Source organism: Amblyomma mixtum, chromosome 2 (genome assembly GCF_055824585.1).
Source record: "Amblyomma mixtum isolate Tamu chromosome 2, ASM5582458v1, whole genome shotgun sequence".
Lineage (NCBI taxonomy): Eukaryota > Metazoa > Arthropoda > Arachnida > Ixodida > Ixodidae > Amblyomma > Amblyomma mixtum.
This window is the reverse complement of record NC_143013.1, coordinates 49,183,683-49,203,193: the sequence shown is the minus strand read 5'-3', so window position 1 is coordinate 49,203,193 and position 19,511 is coordinate 49,183,683. Positions and strand designations below refer to the sequence as shown.

General features: G+C 44.8%; 1 protein-coding gene and 1 long non-coding RNA gene across 2 annotated transcripts; both read right to left on the bottom strand.

Moving 5' to 3' along the window:
* Positions 1-1,917: 1,917 nt before the first annotated feature.
* On the bottom strand, positions 1,918-10,329 carry LOC149359274 (uncharacterized). Its single transcript, XR_016288265.1, has 4 exons — positions 9,821-10,329; positions 7,297-7,380; positions 2,699-2,837; positions 1,918-2,018 (listed from the first exon to the last, which is right to left on the bottom strand). It is a non-coding gene; the product is annotated as an uncharacterized LOC149359274 (long non-coding RNA).
* A 1,251-nt stretch (positions 10,330-11,580) lies between these two features.
* Positions 11,581-17,931, bottom strand: LOC149359273 (uncharacterized). Its single transcript, XM_089567626.1, has 4 exons — positions 17,717-17,931; positions 16,769-16,920; positions 13,005-13,072; positions 11,581-11,600 (listed from the first exon to the last, which is right to left on the bottom strand). The coding sequence occupies exons 1-4, from the start codon at positions 17,810-17,812 to the stop codon at positions 11,581-11,583; spliced, it is 336 nt and encodes a 111-aa protein (XP_089423752.1). The 5' UTR covers positions 17,813-17,931.
* Between the last annotated feature and the right edge of the window lie 1,580 nt (positions 17,932-19,511).

Below are 19,511 nucleotides of genomic sequence, written 5' to 3'. Positions count from 1 at the left end.
TGGGATACGTATGCTAACGCTCATTACTTCAACGTCTCCCAGACGGTGAAGGCCTTTTTTTCCTGCCCCCACAAAAGCCGCAGCTTCTCTTCATTACGCGAAACATTCCAAATACCGAGCCAGAACCCGATGCTCGACTCCACGCACAATGAGAACTTATCCCGCAAGTGTCTACCTTCACGGTATTGGCTCTCGTCACTCAAGGTAATGGAAATAATTGCACAGAGTTAGCTAAACTCATCACCACCATCTCACAAACATTTCACATCATCAAACGTATCATCAACCGGCATAAACGGACGAAGGAGGCTGGTCTCATACGCATCGTACCAGCTTTCGTGATCAGCAGGATCGCATAGACCGGCGAGATGCGAGCGCCAAGGCAAGTAAGGTGGAAAGTGAGGCGCGCCCCGTTCGTGCTCGTATTTCACGCTACCTTGAGCATGAACGTTTTCGACTTGCAATGCCAGTCTCTTGAACATAGCCCATGCGTCCACGCCGCCCGATATACTCGGCAGGCAGATTTTGCCACGGCACCTGAATTCCCTATTGGCTCCCTTCTTGCGTCCGGTAGAGTTCGTACTTGCACCACAAAAGAGGCAATGGAACGTACGATAACTATGGCCCTAGCTCACACATAATATAATCCAGTTCTTATTGACTAGCAGTCTGCAGTGCGTAACTTTCCAAAAAGCCAGGTTTTGCGCCGCTGCTCATTCCATCCTTCGGATAGCCCTAGTCGATAACCGCGCTATTTCTGTCATCTGGATCCCCGCTCGCACTTGCACTTCAGCCATGAAACAGGGCCGCACATAAGCTCGAGGCCATTGGCCAACTCCTACTCGGGATTTTCCTCGAAGGACAGTTCGATCACGTAGCAGGCTACCACAGTGCCGTATAGACTGGAATGATTCAGGTCTCCACCAGGTCAAAAATCCCCCACAGAACATGAAAAGGTCCCACGGCGACAGCTTTAAACGCTCTCTCCTTACGCCGTTCCAGTATGCCGTCATTTTTCTGGTAGATTTACCCCGACTGCGCCCTCTGCGCTAAACCCGCCGTTAGAGCCCACATCCTATGGGCTTCCGCCGCTGATCTACCTAAACGAGAGTGGCAACTCGCTATATTTAGGCGTTGGAAGGCCTTGCTGATCAGCGCTCACCCGGCAGCCCAACACCGGTCCTTCGAGCGCACTACCGTAGTCATCACAAAGCAAAGTCTACTGATCAGTTGGCGTCTACTCCAAGTTCTGTTTTCTTGTCCTTTGGAAATAATAAAGTGTGTCCTCCAGAATTCAGGCGCAACAAAGACAGCACACAGAATAGGAACACGACAGGACATACACTATTCTCTTATTCTATGTGCTGTCTTTGTTGTGCTAATTCTAGAAGCTATGAACCAACCTGCCCCACTCAGTCTCTTACTGAACTGTTTCCCCCTTCTTTATAGCTAAGCAAGAACGCATATATCACCCGCTACTTTAGGCAAGGCGTTGAAAATCATGCAGAAAGGCTCGTGATTTGGCATACAATAATATCACTGCCAAATATTGGAAAGGTTTACTGTCGAAAAGCCCTTGAAATTTTTGAACAACGGCACTAGATTTGGAGAATGTGTCGGCAGGACCACGTGGTACCTCTGAGACATCCAAGTTTGGCTATGGGCCCATCTAGATATAGTTATGAGTGGCCGTGCAGCCTAAATGGGCCAAAGGAATTAGAAATTTTGGAATAAATTCTACCTTGCCACAAAAATTCTACCTGACCACATGGACGACATTAACTCTAGGCTGTACACAGGATACGGTCAACACATTCGTAATAAATGAGTTTTTCTTCCAAAATAGGAAGGAGTATGACAGACGCTGCACACAGCATAGAGACGAGTGACGAATTTTGGAAAACGTTTTATTTTGCAATCACGAAGTGCAGGCACTGGGCCGGAGTCACGATCAGATCCTGTTCACCACGAAGTGCTCAGATGGGTCCGAGGTCTCATGAAACGTCTTCACAGCGTTCCTGGAAGGTAGGTGGCATGACAGGTATTCTCAATCTTTGTGAATCGCAGTGCATGAATAAAAAATATTCGCGGTGTACTTTCATCATTAGCATCATCATCAGCCTGACTACGCCCACTGCAGGGCAAAGGCCTCTCCCATGCCTCTCCAATTAACCCTGTCCTTCGCCAGTTGCGGCCACCGTATTCCCGCCCCCCCCCCCCCCCTAACTTTCTGCCGCCCCCTGCTACGCTTGCCTTCTCTTGGTATCCACTCCGTTACCCTTAAGGACCTGCGGCTATCGTGCCTTCGCATTACATGCCCTGACCAAGCTCACTTCTTCCACTTGATTTCAACTAGGGTGTATTTGACGTTTCTCCAATGAAGAACCCGCTCCGCATGAAGGTAAGCGTCGAAAGGCGTCAGGCATCTTGGTGAAAGGCGCGTGATCTTAACATATATCGAGACGCTACCTTCCTATGCAACGCACAAAAAAAGCCTACCCCAGTGACAACGGGGTCTTTCCCGTTCTGTTCTTGCTTTTGCACTTCAACATCTTGTTTATGGCTAGACTAAATGTTATGGAGTACTTGGTAGGCAACCGGTGGTCTATTTGAAATGACACAAACCTAGATGTAAACATGTAAGCAGAAGAGAATGTACAGAAGAATAAACCATCGCATATGATAAGAAAAATCTTACGTCTCTAGTTAGGATTGACGTTTATTGCAGAGGTCTTTATTGTAGGTTTCTGTTCCCACACCGCAATACTTAGAGAATTGTTTCAGGCATTCTTCGGGCACAGAATCCTCCTTGCCTGCTGGAGTCCATAGAATGCATTCTGAGCAAAAAAAAAGGTAAGCACTACAATCAACTTTGGTGCTGCGTGGTCATATACAGTGCCCATAGTGCAAAACCAATGTGCATGTATCGAGCTTGCGCCTTTAATTTACCCGAGAGGAATTAGAGCTTGCAAACATTTGTCACCATACCAAGGCTAGTCACGCGCACTGTAGGACAAATTCATTTCTATAATCACATCATTTACCCCTTCCCTATGTCAACTGCGGCAAACTTATCCCCGAAAACCTCCTCGTCTCATGCACACACCTAACTTACAGCCCCGACCTGCTACGGCTGCCTTCTCTTGGAATCAAGTCCGTTGCATTACACGACTATCATCTTGCCTCCGCGTTAAATGCCCTGCACATGGCCTTTCCTCCTTGATTTCGACTAAGAAACATTCAGTCGCGTTTGTTCACTGCCCCGCTCTGCACCTTCCTCTCTCTTAACGTTACATCTATCATTTTCATTTCGATAGCTTGCGCGTTCTCCCCAGTTTATGGTCAACCATTATTGTTGGCCGTTAAGACTCCACTCTATAGATGGGAATCGGTTAGGTACAGCTGTTTTATGCTTTAATTCTAGGGGATACTTGTAAACTGATAATGCTGTCCAGAGAGTAGCAGCACTGCATTCTAAACTTCACTGCATTTCAAACTTGCTGTTCGAGATATTTCGCATTCATCCAGATCTGCAGGCACTAACTGCCCTATGGTGATGTATTCTCTTACCGCTTCATGTGGTCCGCTGCCCATCGTAAAGTTCTCATCCCTTCTAAGACTGTTTAACAGAAATGCAGTTTTGTTCAGATTAGTTTTCAGATCCATCACTCTACTTTGCCTAAATCATTGATCATGCTTTGCAATTCCTCCACTCAGTTTCTTAGCAAGGTAATGCTGTCAGCGAATTGCTTGTTACTGAGGCTAAGGTATTCTCTGTTACTTTTTAGTCCCAACTATTCCCAATTCAGAGTTCTATACAATTACTGCAAACAAGTGCCGAATAGCATTGGAGAGATCGTGTCCGCCCACCAAACACCATTCATGATTGGGATTTTATTAATTCCTCTATAGCGGACTTGGTTGTGCTACAGGTATGTTTTAGTCATTTTACATACGCCTATTGTATGCCCTGATTGCGTAATGCGTGCAAGACTGTTGAACTTTCGACTGAGTCAAATGATTTTTCGTTTCTACAAACGCTCTGTATAACTGGTGGCTATGTTCTGCGCATTGCTCTGTTAAGTGACTGAAGGCGTAAATAATGTCTACTGTCGGCTCGTTTTTAACTAGGACTAGCCTGACCCTCTGGTTGGTTAAGTATGAGGTTGCTCTGATTGTATGGAATAGACCTGGAAAATACCTTGCAGAAAACGGATAGTAAGCTCATTAGTGTGCAGTTTTCCACGTCCTTGACATTCCCTTTCGTATGCATAAAGATAACGTTTGCGTTCTTTCAAAATTACGGTGCGCTCGAGGTCATGAGGCTTTGCCTATTCACCATAAGGCATTGCGAGCTTTTCTAATGCGATCTCCTCGGCGTCCTTCAATACACCTGCAGATATCTGATCCTCACAGCCTGTTTTGTCTCTCCATGTCACCTATAAGGCTTTCTTTATTTCGTCCTCTGTTACCACGACGTCCAATTCAATATACCCCTTCCTCCGTTCCTATTGTCGTGAATATTCCGGCTACATTAAATACCTCTTCTTGAGCTCAACTACAATAAATGTCTTATATATACTAGTAATGCTAATGCCATCCTTACCTCTTCGAGTGTACATATGAATTTTGCCTACGCCTAGTAACCTCTTGAACGCTTTTAGACAACCTGCTTTCTTCAGCTTATGCTCGATTTTTTGCACATTATATTTGCTGATGAAGGCTACCTTACGCTTATTCATTCACTTTCAAAACTTTGTCAGTCCTATTCTAAGTATGGGATCAGCGACTTTCATGCATTGGCGTTTCTTAATCACATATTTCGACTATGGAGAAACCTTGCTCATATACTCTCTAGGTATCCTACCTCCTGCAGGTACTGCGAACTCCGTAATCACATTTTCCATATAACCGTCATTGCTAAAAAGCTAAAGTCATTCTTGGTTAATGCACAATATCTGTACCGCAGTGAGATCCTGAATTCCTCTACTTTCTTCTTGCCGATAGTACATTGAGGGGCTTCTGCCTCACTGTTTTCTTCCGTTCCCGCTTCATGCCGAGGCTAGTTAGAAACCTTACCATCCTATCGTCCCTACATGCTACCATTGCAAGGACCTCCACATCCTGCGCAAAGCCATGGTGAGCGCATAGTACGCGGCCTGCTTCATTTTAATCACGGCATTCGTACCCTTCTAGGTCCTGTCCCTTTTTCTGTTTGCGCAAAAGATGACCTTGATCTGTAAATTATTTCCCTCTGTGAACTATTATAACTCCCCCCTGCTATTCCTAAAGCATATGCCATAGTCACCCACTGCCTGCTCTCCAGCTTGCATCTTTTCTACCTTGGCATTTAAGTCGCCCTTCAGCATAGAGTATTGTCTTTTTACTCTGGTCATTGCCAATTCCACGTCTTCATAGAAGCTTTCGACTGTCTTGTCGTCATGACTATATGCAGGCGCGGAAGGCTTGCACCACCTTCAATTTGTACCTCTTAATGAACTTATTACGATAGCTGCCACCCTCACGTTATTCCGATTGATTCCTCTATATTGCAAACTATATTTCTGTTTATCGGCAATCCCTCATCTAATTTTCGTCTGTTCACTAAAGCAGGATATCATACAAAGTGCCAGCCCTTTAGCACTGTGTATGCTTCACTTGCCTTCCTAACCTCTGTAAACCCTATTGCATCCCATTTAATACCCGCTAGTTTGTCAAGCAGCCCCTCTAGACTAGCTTCACTTAATAAAGTTCTAGCGCTAAACGTTTCCAGGTTCATTTTCTAATGGCGGCCTGTCCAGATCTACAAAAATTACCACTCCGTAACATCATGGTAGAGCATGTTTTGTACTGTAAGGGGAAAAAAATAACTCTGCAGCAATACACGTACTTTTCTTGCTAGAACATTCCACAACCATCGATGCATAAAAATATATCAGAGCTTTAACAACGTACCCCTGCCAACATCTAGTCTAGAGTGCGGGGAAGTAGTACTGTATATAATGTTGAGTAAATGGTTCATAAATGTGTATCAAAGCATGGTCCCAGAGAACATGACATCGTGGCGCACTGGTGAAGGAAAGATGTTGTTTTCTAGGTAACTGCACATGTGTGTGTCACCGGTAAGCGAACGCGCCCACATTTTTTTAAATCGAGAAAGATATAAAAATCCTGGCTTCGAGAAACTAAGCAATAGCTAAGGTTCAGCTATAGGACAAATCGGATGGTCTTGAGACACAAAAAGACTAGCACGTTTCCTTATTTCTGTATGCTCTTGCAATAAATGCAGCGCGGGTAGCTACTTTTACTTCGCTATCTTTCGTTATCTCTATGATATGTACACAACCTTGGGGGGTTATTAAATATACCACATGACGTAATGCCTAGTACGCCTGAAGCAAAAAGTGGGAGCTCTTATTTATACCCCGAATGCGAAATCATTTTAGCGCCATATGTTGCTGGGACCTTAGAGCAAGCTGCCTGCGGTTTACCCGTTCAGAAGTACATTGAAAGCACTTCTGCTTAGAATTTTACTTGTTAGTAAGGCGCACCGTACATTCGCATCGAAATCGCCCTGTCAGAGTCAGTACTATCTTCAAACATAATTGGTTCATTTTTACAAGTTCATTCAGTATCCAAATTGCCTCATAATAACCTCCATTCCGCGAGCACCAACCACTATATCTGGTTAACGTTTTCTATTCAAGATTTAACATTTGAATCTTCATTACACTTCATCAAGATCCTTGAGCAATGACATTCTTAAAAGCCAAAGCCTACTCATCTTTTGAAGCTACGACGCTACGAAGCTACCCACCTTTTGAAGCTAGGTGAAGGTGTCTCACCTTAGAATTCACAGAAGTAAAAAAAAGCTTCTTAAGTAATTAGACCGCATTTTTTGCAAGGCATTGTCAGCGGCGCAATACATTATGTTAGGCTCCTTAATTATTTAGAGGCAAGTAACCAACCGTAAGTACTATCCATAACAGTTTTTAAAATTTAGAAAATGCCTTTACCCTCGGCTCTGTGGCCCAACCAATTTTGGCTGTTTTGATGAGTTGCGTGTACTGGAGAGGTTGCTTTGCTTGCAAGCTTCTCGAAAGCACGTTGTTTTGTCGCGATGTTAACTATTAAATATTAGTTAATCAGAGTGATATTTAGAACGTCTTAACTGTATTCTTATGTCCTATACCGCTCACAATGCTGTACCGAAAAAAACGCTTCTTGAACGCAGTAAGCCTATCTTTAAAAATTGTTTAAAGACTTAGGTGAAACATCCTGTATGTGTTCACTTACGGCGTCCGTGATAAGCTATTTCACTGATCCCACAGTTCTCGTAATCCGTGTAGTAAAACTTTCCAGTCCCAGTTGGGGCTCCATCTGCAAAAAAAGAAAAATGGGAGGCATTCGTTGTTGCTGTGAAGAAAGGTTGCAGCTTTAAAAAACAAGAATTCTGTTTTGTGCTGCGCACAGGAACGTGCGGACCAGAAGGAATAGAAAAACTCCTTTTATAATATATTCAACTTCGTCGCGAACTTCAAGGTCGATACTAATTCCCGCGGTTGGGAAAACACAGGTACTGCGTTTTACGTCTGCAGAACGGTGTGCATTCTGTGGTATTCAGTTGTTATCAAAACACGTTACGCACTACAAGCAGAAACACGCGGTGTAGCGATTTCAGAAACTATAAGGCGGCCGCTGCGCAAACTTTATGCCGCTTAAAGGAAAGTTGGCGCTTTGTAGGAAAAAAAAATAACCGCAAGAATTTATGACGTAGTCCAGGAAGAAATTGTGAAACTGTAAAACATCACATCTGACTCCTCCCCCTGCCGCTATTTTCTTTTAGGAGTGTCCCTTTCCATTAAGAAAGTTAGAAATGGCAAAAAGGGCAGATAACCTGCTGCAGTTCTTTTCTTAGCGTTGTCTAATAATAATCTTAGCGTTATATCTAATATCTTGATCATCTCCCTGTTTTTGGCGGCATGAAAGCGTGCCCTTTGTGCGATTTAAAATTTCATGTCAGAGCAGTTCACCGATCTTCCAGCGTTCTGCATGCAGAACGCTGTTATGCATAACAGAACGCTGCAAGTGCAAATTATATTTCGACGGTAGTCATCATCGCTTTGCAAGGTCAAAATAGAAATTCTTCAACTGGACACGGCGTTGCGTTTAGTCCTCACAAGCACGTTTGAAATACGCATATTTTAGCGGAAGCGCTATAGGAAGAGAAAAATGCTCATCAAATTAAATTAATCTACAATGCAGCTCTGTAATCACGCTAAAAAGTGCTAAATGCAGAGGCATTAGGCCTCCTTCTTGGGGTTCCATCCAAGTTCCTCGTTTAGCATCTGCATTCAAGCCACTAGGCTACTGCCGCCTTCGCTATCCCTTACGGTGTCTGGCAGCCCTGTTTAGCCCGCTATGGTGCTTCGAGCTTTCATCCACAAACGTCAGGTAATGGCTTAAAAGGATACTGCATTAAATATACGCTTTCTATGAAATCGCCGAAATTGGATTCAGAAGTTGCAATTGTCAAATTGTCAGGCTCTATTTCATCTATTTTTGCGCGGATGGCCTTATTTTGCCGCTTTTGGCCTTATTTTGCGCTCGCCCAGGCGGAAGACGCGAGTGACGTCACACGTCTCCCGGCGGCCCGCTCCCGTCGCACCGTGCTGGCATCGGTTCAGCTGTCGCGCCTGGACGCTCCGTTGGCGGCGCGGAAACGTCAAACAGATCGAAAGGTACAGCCTAGAAAGTAGCAATGGGAGCAATAATTACATCATTCAGATATCGAAAGGACCATGCAGAGACATGGCTACGACCCCGCCGCCTCATCGATCGACGACAAGTAAAATGAGCCTGGAGGATGATAACCAGGCGCCCGTCCCGCAGTCGTAGCTGTGCATATTATAATCCGGTTTGATCCGGCCAAGACAAGCTTTCCTGAATTAGGTATTAAAATATTTCCTTTGCCGAAGGTAAGTCAAGGCCTCCCCTTCATTTATTTCTCCAGCCACGTAGAAAGAGCAGCCGTGGCGCTGGGATGGAACGGAAGGTGGGGGGAGGGGAGTGATGGAGATTTCAAATAGGACTTATACAAGACGTAAGTAGCGCGCACAGCGGAGCGAGTGCTCGACATATAAAAGCAGGCAACTTAATTGCATCGGCACCACGAAAAATGTATCACGCAGTTTTTTTACAGCAGCATTGTTACTACGCTGCCAGATTTGCGACCGTAACTCCCACGAGCGGCATCTGGCGCGCTATTCTCTTCTTAATGGCCTGTTAGTAAATTGCCGACGTTGTTGCTTTCTGATGGTCTCGGGATTGAGCGAAGAACCCCTCCGCTCAGTTTTTATTATATTTCAGCATGCAAATATTAAAACACTTTTATATGATGTATTTATTTTTCTGCCCGTTCGAGCATACATATACATCGCCTGCCGGAGGTTTGTTCGGTGCATGTATTGAAAATTCGGATTAAGGGAGACTAGAGTGTTTATAATGTGTATTTCTGCTCCGCGTCGAAATGATTTTCCGTAGAAGATTGTTTGAATCAGCATAAAACTGGAACCAGCGAAAATTGTTCCGGACTGTGTCTTGACAACAAAACTACACCTGTAATAAATGCTGGCACGTTTTTAACCTTCATATTCATTGTAATTATGCGCACTAATATGCGCTACAGAGTGCATATTTTTTTTTAAGTAAACTGTGCTCTATATAAGTTAGCGTTAATTTTCGTGCAGTTTAGGTCCCCTTTTCGCTAAATCGCGGCTGTCATGCTTTCGGTTTTGTGCTTTCCAGGGAATCTTCTCACCTGGTATTGCGATGTGGAGTACAGCTGACCTGGAAGACGACGGTGTAGCGTTTCCGCTATATAGCTTATCGACCGCCATTACCGCTATATCGAGGACAACAGCAACAAGCTCTTCCTTCTGCCTGGCTCCAGGTCTTCAACAACGCCTCCCTTACAAGTAAATGTGACACTATGTACGGCAAAGGGTCAGGTTTGCAGCAATGTCGTTTCAGTGGCATGATGAGGATTCAGAACAGAAACAGATGTATGTCGCATTCGCTGTCGATTAAATTGCCGCGATAAAAATTCGAACCGAGAAGGTTTGTCGTGAAAGCTAACTGCGCCACACGGATCCATTCTTCAGAGTTTAGCATTTTTTAGGAAGGCATGACATGGCGTGTCCCTTCCCCCGCCTCACACTACTGTTATAACCTGTTACAACCCTTCGCTGGTCCGGCAGCCGCGTGGATCAAATTCGAGCTCAAACGACTCCGGGCACAAGCGGCGGCACTCGCAGTGCGTCCCCTACGTAGCGCGTAGGGTCCACGCTATCCACGCCAACGTTTTTAAAACGTTGATGCACGCAGCTGCAGCAGGCGCACGCCGCGTGACGTCACAGCTTCCAAAGAGCAGTAGTTCGGGGCGCCGCCGCCAGGACCACGAGTTCAAGGAAAAAAGGAGGCAAAAATATGCTTTCCGCTGGCTTCGTACTAAAAACGATGCGGTTTCAGTCGACTTACAAACGCCAGCTTTCATTTCAGTACAAAATTAAACCGCCTAAAATTTAATACAGTATCCATCTAATAAATCTGCTGATGCTAGAATTAAATCTAAATTTGTCATCCAAATTTATGGCCGAATCTACCCGCCCGGCTGCTGTACCTAACCGGCAGAAGTACGCAACATGGCATGGCATGATTTTAGAGCGTAGCTTTGAAACACTTGTTCGTGGGTTTAGCAGCGTCCCTCCCCGTCGCAGTCGGCCTCGACGTAGCTGGCAGAGTGAAAAAGAAGCACAGCGCAGGACGAAAGAGAGCTGTTGTGGAGCGCAGCGGAGGATAAAAGTACGGCGACAGCGAAGGGGAGGAAAGCGAAGGAAAACTCGCTCAGACTTCCATTCTTCTGCGAAAGCGAGGGAGTAAGGTAGGTGGTAGCCAAAAGACAGCCTTCGCGGTGGCGACCCGCTAAGACATGGCGCCACAGTAGCACGCCCTCGATCGTTCCTCCACTTTTTCTCATGAGCGCAGCTGAAGTTCTTTTAACTATATTTTTTAACTATTTTTTTAACTAGAGCACCGAACGCGTATTTCGGAGCTCGTGGGTTCGGATCCCACCGGCGGCATGCGGTTGTTTTTTCTTGTGCTTTTCTAATCAATTAGCATTAAGCGATAACATATTCAGTAATATTCTAAATTGATCAACACAAATTAAATAAATAAATTTTTAAAAAATCCCCTGTGCCCCTTGGTTTCTGTGGCTGTTGGCTTCTGTCATATTTATAACGAGCCCCTCATTCCCCTTCCCTTGTTTGCTTTATGTAGAAATGTTTGGAAGAAAGCATACAAGACAGGAAACCTCTCTCCCACTGGAAATATGGTTTTCAGAGACGGCTTCGAAGCGCTTGGATATCATCCCCACGCAGGAGGATTCATAAAATTGTTTGTTAGAAGCAAGCAATGTAATAATATCAAAGTCAGAAAGGCAAGAAAATCTAAGATCCAGGCAGGTTCTGGAAAACTTCCGGGGAGCAGGAGTCAGCTCTCTGCTATTCCTGCTTAACCTCATGTGTACAATGCCGACACTGCGAAACGCACGCATTGAAAAAGTCAGACGGAAGGTGTAAACTTTACTAGTAGTCACAACTGGTCCCTTCAGTAAAGAAATGAAAAAAAAAATCCGGATGTTTTCAGAGAGGGAGATGCATGTTTAATTAAGTTAGATTATTTCTCGACATTTTTCTATGCAAGCGCAAGTAGTTAACATTAAACTCCAAAACGGCTACATCGCCTGGCAATGAGGCATTGCGATCAAAAATTTTAGGCTGTTTTTCTTAAACTTACGTTTTGCATAAATTTGCTTTCAGTGGGCCTCCTGCATATCTGCCAGCCAAAACATTGAGCTTTGTTTAATAAATGCTTCGGCAAGACGGCTTGTTTAGAAGTTTTAGCAATTCACATTGTTCAGGGGGCAGCAATTAAAACTCTCTACCTTTTTTGCACCCAGTATCAAAAGTGACACACCGAGATTAACACCATTAGTCAAAATCACAACCCAACATCCATGCGCGCCAAGTTCGTTTATGTCGTTAGCGTTAATATACATCTCAACGCATGTTTAAGGGATACTGAACCAAATTTTTGGAGCTGCTCTTCTACATCTAAACAAGAGCTTGACCGCTAAAATTGATGAATTCGACGAGCACTATCCCAAAAAAGGCGGAAAGCGCGTTTTTTTTTCGCGATTTATTGCCGTATTGTTGCACCTGGCGGCCTCCTGTGGAAGCTGCGACTAGACGTCATAACACCCGCGCGCCCACTGTTCCCGCAGTAGCACGATTGCCATCGCTACTAATGGGTTTTGCCAGTTTTGCGTCGGCAGCGTCGGGGGAGCCATATCGCTTGGTCTACCCAAACTGCCGTGCGACATCGGGCTTCGAGTAACGCGACCGGGTGCCTGTCGGACGAGGGTGACATGACGTCACGCTCTTTACCTCGCGCCGGCCGGGAAGGCTAGGCGCGCGCTCATAAAACATCGAAAATAAAACCATCCGCTGAAAAATATGCGAAGTTACGACTAGATTTCAGTGTACTCACATTTCGAGAATCTATTTTCAGCGTTTTTGTTCAATTTTAAGATTTTGCTTCAGCATCCCTTTAAGTCCCCAATAAAAATTCTAACTTATCCACCGACGAAAAGTATTCTTCCTGTGCAGATCTGCGGAGCGTTAAAGTAATACTTTAGGGCAAAGTTTCGCACGTCTAATTACCCGCGGTCAGTATCTTCCCAAACGATTTCTTTCACTCCGCGCACATCTCAGAGAAAATATGGCTTTAGGTGAAATGTAGACTTTACGAACAGTGTAGTTTACAAGAAGTCCGAAAGAACCTTCGGATCAATTGACAGCACGCACCTCCGATTCAAAGGCATTTCAGGAAATTGAAATTTCGCGACAGCAAAGGAATTACTGACAAAAATATATCGTTACCTGAGGCTTCCTTATACAGGAAAGTGTCAGGGCTCTTTCCTCCTGCGGCGTCGAATGTGACTGTGTTTCTGTAAACAAAAAGAAGATTTTTGTTGCTATAGGTGCCAGAAAATGTATCAATTTGCGTCTTTGTAGCACCTCTTTAGACTCTCTACGGTGAACTGTCTGTGATCATTTAAGAAAATAATTGGCTTTGGGGAATAGAGCACAAGCAAACAGACCACGTAACGGTTCATTAGGCCCCATTTTAGGGCACTGACTTCTGCACACGAAACTCCTTTGGAAAATAGTGCTTCCATGGCCATTCTAAAAAAATGATGCGCTGAGTGATTTTTTATACTCATCGTCAGAATATGTCTTCTCTAGAAGGTTGGCGCATGTGGGGCATCAGGAAGTGCAAGGTGGAAAGAGCAAATGCAGTGTCCTCGGCCTTCTTGGTCCCGAATATAAAACCCTCCCGCTGCCTCTACCTGATTTTCGTCTTGTCGCAATGAACAATTTATTGCGGGCAATGAGAAGGCCAGCTGCATTGTCTGCAATGGTCATTTAGTTTTTTTTTTTTAAATTCGTACTCTATGAACAATTCTCTCCTAAAAAATGCAGGACAAGTTTCATTCATTCACGTCGAGGCTTTGTAAATACGTTTTGTTCCCGATCAGGAAAAAAAGTTGAAGAAAATGTAAGGACGCCCAACAACACCATCATTATCTACTCGCGTGCTAGTGTAATTCCTCATTATTAACGCTACTGACTGAAAGACATCTTAAACACTTCACGCAAGAAAGGCGTCGTACGTAGCTAAACCTGTACCGAAAATGCTTGTATATGCGCGTCACACGGAGGTGGTAAATGCAAGATTATAGAATAAATCTCTTTCTGATCCAAATTTTTGCGGCACACGCGCAAACGTGTTAAAAAAAACCCTGAGCTCGATAAGAAATTCAGAGCCAAAAAAGAGCAGGTATGTGTTAAAAAAACAAAAACAAAATTAAGGTAAGTGTGCGGGCTAGTTGGTGATCCATTACATATAAATACCATGTTCTTCGCCGTGTGTCTTGCTGGATTCGCTGGTATTTATATGTAAACGAAAGTAAAAAACAGGTAAAAGTTGGGAAAGAGTACTCCTGCTCAGATTCGAACCAAGATCCTAGAGCCTAACAGCCAGATACGTTGCTGCACACCACGGCTGCCTCTTCATTGTTTTTCTTAAACATGGTAGTTATGGGTGTGAAATAATCTTCCATGCACAGTACGCGTGATACTTAGAAAGAACGTGAGGATTATTGAAATTGGCTCTTAACAAGAGAAAGCAGTTCAGATCAGATCAGATCAAGAAGTTTTTATTGAGTAACACAAACAAACTGTATACACAGGTATTTGAACCGATAGCCAATGAGGCTAGTCAGCTGTCCAATACAAAATAACATGTAGGTCAGCAATCACAAACACATTGAAGAAAAACTAACTTTGTAGCCTTGCTTCGATTCCCAAAAAACTGTTTCTTGCATGTCAGTTTGAAATTCCTAGCTTGCTTTATTTCAATTGGCAACGAGTTCCAAATGTTCGCTCCTGTGAATTCTATTCGTCTTTCTCCGTACGCATTTTGGCAAATAGGAAGATTAAGATTGCCATTACTGGCTTTTCTAGTGTTGCGGACGGGAATATTGAATGTACCAAGAGGTAATGGGTAGTTGGTATTTATAATATTATTAGCCATAAGAGCTACTTTGTTATCGCGTAAGGTTGTGAACGACATGATTTGCATTGCGTCAAAAATGTTGTTAGAACTATACGAAGAAGGTAACCCCATGGTTTTCAAGGCACGTTTTTGCAGTCTCAGCAATGGTGATAAATACGTTTTGTATGTGATTCCCCATGATTCGCTGCAATAACTGAGATGACTGTGACATAATGAAACATACAGTGATCTAAGAATAGCACGTGGAAAGTGCTGCCGTACCTTTGCCAACGTAAAAAACCGTACGCAACCTTCTTGCACACACTGGGCACAGGTTGCACAGCGAAGCAAAAATTGGCGCTGAGAATCTAGTTTCTCTGCTTTAAGAATCAGTTTAACCATCAGTCATGTCACCAGTATGTATGACACATACGGTGCTTGAATTATTTAGAAAGATTTGAGAAACTGGAATCAAAGACAAAAGACGTCACAGCAACTGACCAGTAGACGGGAGGCAAGCCTGAGCCGTCAATATGAGTGAGCGCCACTTGAGTTTAAGGTCTGTCTGGTAATACACTTCTCTGAAATGAACAATAATCTGACACAGATGATACCCCGACGAAACAACACAGGCTCAGTGGCGGTCCATCATTCGAGTTTTACTGCAGCAGTGCAGCCCAATCAGAATGAAAAAAGCATGTCAGCCGGCTTATCAACATATTGCATAGCAGTTAGGTATGGCAGACTATTAGATGAGTTAATTCCCGTCTTCAAGGTCCTCTGCAATGCATCGCAAAGCAGAATTGTGCCTTTGGGTGCTTTTACACCAAGGCACCACCACAATATAGTGACGGCGCTCATTAAGCAAGGCCGGACGAACCAGCTGGTCAGAGCGCAAAGAGCAATTGATGCGAGACCGAATACGGGCAGCCGTGTGCCTTTCCGCGTAAACTGTTGAAGCAGGGAATTCACATCCGTGATTTTCTCTGAATACGAGCCATAAGCCTCACATTCAGGGTGACCAAGAAAGTTAGGGCATTCGTGACATCGGCTTCTTTTTTAGTAGAACCATATCAAATTTTTTTAACACCTATAATTCTGATTTCTTGCTTAAACACCTCAAAAGCTGCATGTAATGGCATCGCCCTGGAGGAAAAAGACTGGAAAACATAAATTTACGTATGCTGTAAATCATCATCGGCAGCCAGCTTCGCATTAAGCTTTATAAGAGTCCGTCAAGGTTGGAACTTAGAATGAGGCCATTGGACAGTAGACCAAAAACCATACTTTACTTTGATCAGTGTATTGCGCCACACAAGGTGCTGTCTAGATCCGTGCAGTGGGACTGTCTCTCCATTAGGAAGGCTTCATCAAGTGGCGCACTCTTACATAAGTGGAAAGCTTCTCTTAGTTTTCTCTTAGCTTTTCTTAAGGGGAATCACTTAATTTTGCCCACGACTTTACACCCAAAAGCAGGTGCATTGAACAACAGCTGAGCGTGAAGTTTCGGCTGGCTGGTTTAATTTACAAGAAACGTTTGCAAGAAATCTGCACTTAAATTTTACGCACTAAAGGCCATTTGCGCGCTCTTCGAGCACAATAAGGTTTACCGTTCTGCAAAAGTCACCGTGCTGTGCGATGTCAGTGAATGTTAAAGAACCCCAGGTGGTCGAAAATTCCGGAGCCCACTACGACATCCCTGATAGCCTGAGTCGCTTTGAGACGTTAAACCCGAATAGACCAAACCAAACCAAACAAAAAATATGTTAAATTATTCAAAGTGGTATTTCTAGTTACCCACAGCAAGAGCGCGTGAACAAACACATTTAGCAATGCGGGTCAACTCGGCGTTGGAAGAAAATAAATGCAAACGCCTTTCGGATATTACCCCAACCAGCGTACGTCTATGTTTTGCTAACTAGTGTGTGTCATGTTTACGTCACTACAAAAACGAAGTGCAACTATCAAAAAAACAAAATTCCAGCGGCTTTGTAGCAGAGAGAACTGAGCTTATGTATAGCTGGCGCCTCCGTCCCATGGATTTCTATTGCTTGCGAGTCGTGACTGACCTGATAAGTGGACTTACTTCGGATTGTCGTCCTGGTCATGAAGAAACCACACGTATTGTGTTCTCTTGGCTTCCTTGTTGAATAATGTTCTCTTCGCCCTCAGGCATTCAAATATGGTGTCGTTGTTAGTGTCGGCAATGGCGACGACGTCCGGAAAATATTCGAAGAGCTGCGCAGAACACGACCCATACACGAAAGCATCAATAGAAGCTAGTGTTCCTAATATGTAACAAGGTATTCGGCCACGGCCTTTCCAGAAAAGAAAAGTAACAGCATCAGGGTACGTACATTCTTTCACATACATATGGTGATCAACGGCTGACGGGCAAATGCTCGTTAGAGTCTGGAACCTGACTACTGTAATTAGCGCCCTTGGGCGACTAGGCTAACCTTGGGATTCGGTTATGCGCCTTTTATTTTTATCCTTTCCGAGCCAACTTTTGCTGTTGCTGTGACGTGTTGTAACGTGTTGGGACAAATACGATTTTATGCCCCCCCCCCATCACTCGCCCCGTCTTCCTTCCTCACTTCTCGAAGGCCTAATCGGGTGCCGGTCTTAATTTCCTAGATGAGCACTTTAATAACCGAGGATGATAGAAGTTTAGCCGGTTCTCAACTGTAGAGAACAGCATAGCCCAAATAACAACTGTGGCACTAAAGAGTATGTTAAAAGAAGGGATTAAAAGTATGAAAACAGAAAAGGGCGGAATAATTTCTCGGACATTTCGGTGTCACACTTCTTATTGCTGTCAGTCTTTTGACATAATTCCCTCTGCAAGCTTGTTTCATTTCTAAAGTTCCGTCTCATTTCTCAAGGACTCCATGCTTACACAAAATTCGCGGACTACGGAGTGATGGTAGTATACGGTCGAGTTCGTATGCTTTGGTTCATTCCAAAGGCCGACCTCATTGAAAACAGGACGCGAAACGACCAGCGTTCAAGATCTGTACCCTTCGAACCTTACCAGAAAGCTGTCCGGAACGTCGCAGGCTTCTTGAGCCGGCAGAATCGGAACCTCTAGCAAGGCAAGCACTACGACAGCAAGGCATCGACGCATCATGTTTCCGCGTTGAATTTCAGACGTGGAAAATGTTAGTAGAGGATTTCGGAACGGCCCTTATATCCCTTTCCGCCCCACACAGACAGCTCCTCCTGACTGGGGTTGAATCATGTCACTGTTTTCAGTTGTTCATGCAGACCAAATGGCACGTGTGCCATACTGTATATTGCATACTGCAATACTCGATTAGAGCGTATTACTCTCGTTCCCATTTAGTATGACTGATAAAAATAGTAGACAGTGTCAGATGATCTCTTCTTTCTAACGACAACCGTTGGATACATTCGAGCAGCGGTTAGAAGGTTGTACTTGCAACGCACGGGGACATAGTGTGGGTCACTATGTCCCCGTGCGTTGTAAATGTGACAGAGGGGCTTCGTGTATAGAATGAACGGTTCGTGTAATAAAAAATCTTTAGTCCAATCTTGCGTTGTTCAGTTTTGCTGGAACTTCCAGATGTAGTTTTTAATTTATTGCCTACACACAACATTTCGGACTTATCAGTGTGGATCCAGGCTCGACATGGCTTGCTTTAAATACAAATCTACATATCACGTGGTTCTCTGGTCGTTTAAATAAAGGTCACTCAGAACAAGAACATTGCACGAAAAGCCATCGCAATTGTATCAAACATAACTACTGATTTCCCTACCTACGAATAGGAAAGTTCCCCAGCAAAGAAGCCCTCCAGCCAAAGGCGGTGACCCATGCTTTTTATTAGTCGCGGTTACTCTACGTGGTTTGGTCTGGTTTATTAGGATTTAACGTCCCAAAGCGACTCAGGCTATGAGGGACGCCGTAGTGAAGGGCTCCGGAAATTTCGACCACCTGAGGTTCTTTAACGTACACTGACATCGCACAATGCACGGGCCTCTAGAATTTCGCCTCCATCGAAATCGATCGCCTCGGCCGGGATCGAACCCGCGTCTTTCGGGCCAGCAGCCGAGTGTCATAACCACTGAGCCACCGCGGCGGGTTTTACTCTGCTTGGGACATCCTATTTAGCTGGTAGGTTCAAGGGGATTTATTGCGATGTCCCGGCAGCCGGTCGACGAGATTGATTGAAGGGATTCTTATGTGGGGCATTTGCCGCTGGGTTCTTGCTACAGTTCCCCCTGTAGAGCATACACACGTGCGTTCTCGGAAGAGAGGTAAGAAGGATGGGGATGAGGGGAGAGGGAAGAACAAAGGGGAGGATGAAAGGAGAGGGACTGCAGAGAGGAGAAGGAAAATTTGCCAAGGTGAGAACACGTGGCTGCGCATGCCCAGTCCGGCTGTGTCCGCACTCGGACTTCCCTAGAGGTGGCTCTCGCTCGCTTCCCTTGTCGTGATTCGGTCGCCCCGCATTATATCATCAGGTGTGTGCCCGCCTCCCAGACGCGACGGGGGCACATCACTCGCGTTGGCGGAAGGCTACGGAGGCTGCCGAAGCGGTGTGTCGAGCTCGGAACGCTGCACGAATGTGCGGATGATCAAAGAGAGGCCAAACGCCCCTAGGAGGCTGGCCGAAAACGGAGAGGACATTTATCGAGGTGCTCGAAACACTACACGTATGCGGCGCGCCACAGTCACAGATACGTGGCTGGTCGAACGGGGAACGAACGCTCATGGTACTATGTTGCCAAACGCAGTGAACATCAAGTATCTAAAATCCGTACCGACGCATGTCTCACGCAAGAAAGCACTGCTAGCACCTCTC

Bases quoted from the DNA above. Each gene is read 5' to 3' on its own strand.
- LOC149359273 (XM_089567626.1), bottom strand. From the start codon at position 17,812: ATGATGCGTCGATGCCTTGCTGTCGTAGTGCTTGCCTTGCTAGAGGTT. The intron at 16,921-17,716 runs GTAAGGTTCGAA...TGTTCTGCGCAG, and splicing joins ACGTTCCGGACAGCTTTCTG to CTCTTCGAATATTTTCCGGA. The intron at 11,601-13,004 runs GTAACGATATAT...TGCGTTTCGCAG, and splicing joins CCTGTATAAGGAAGCCTCAG to TGTCGGCATTGTACACATGA.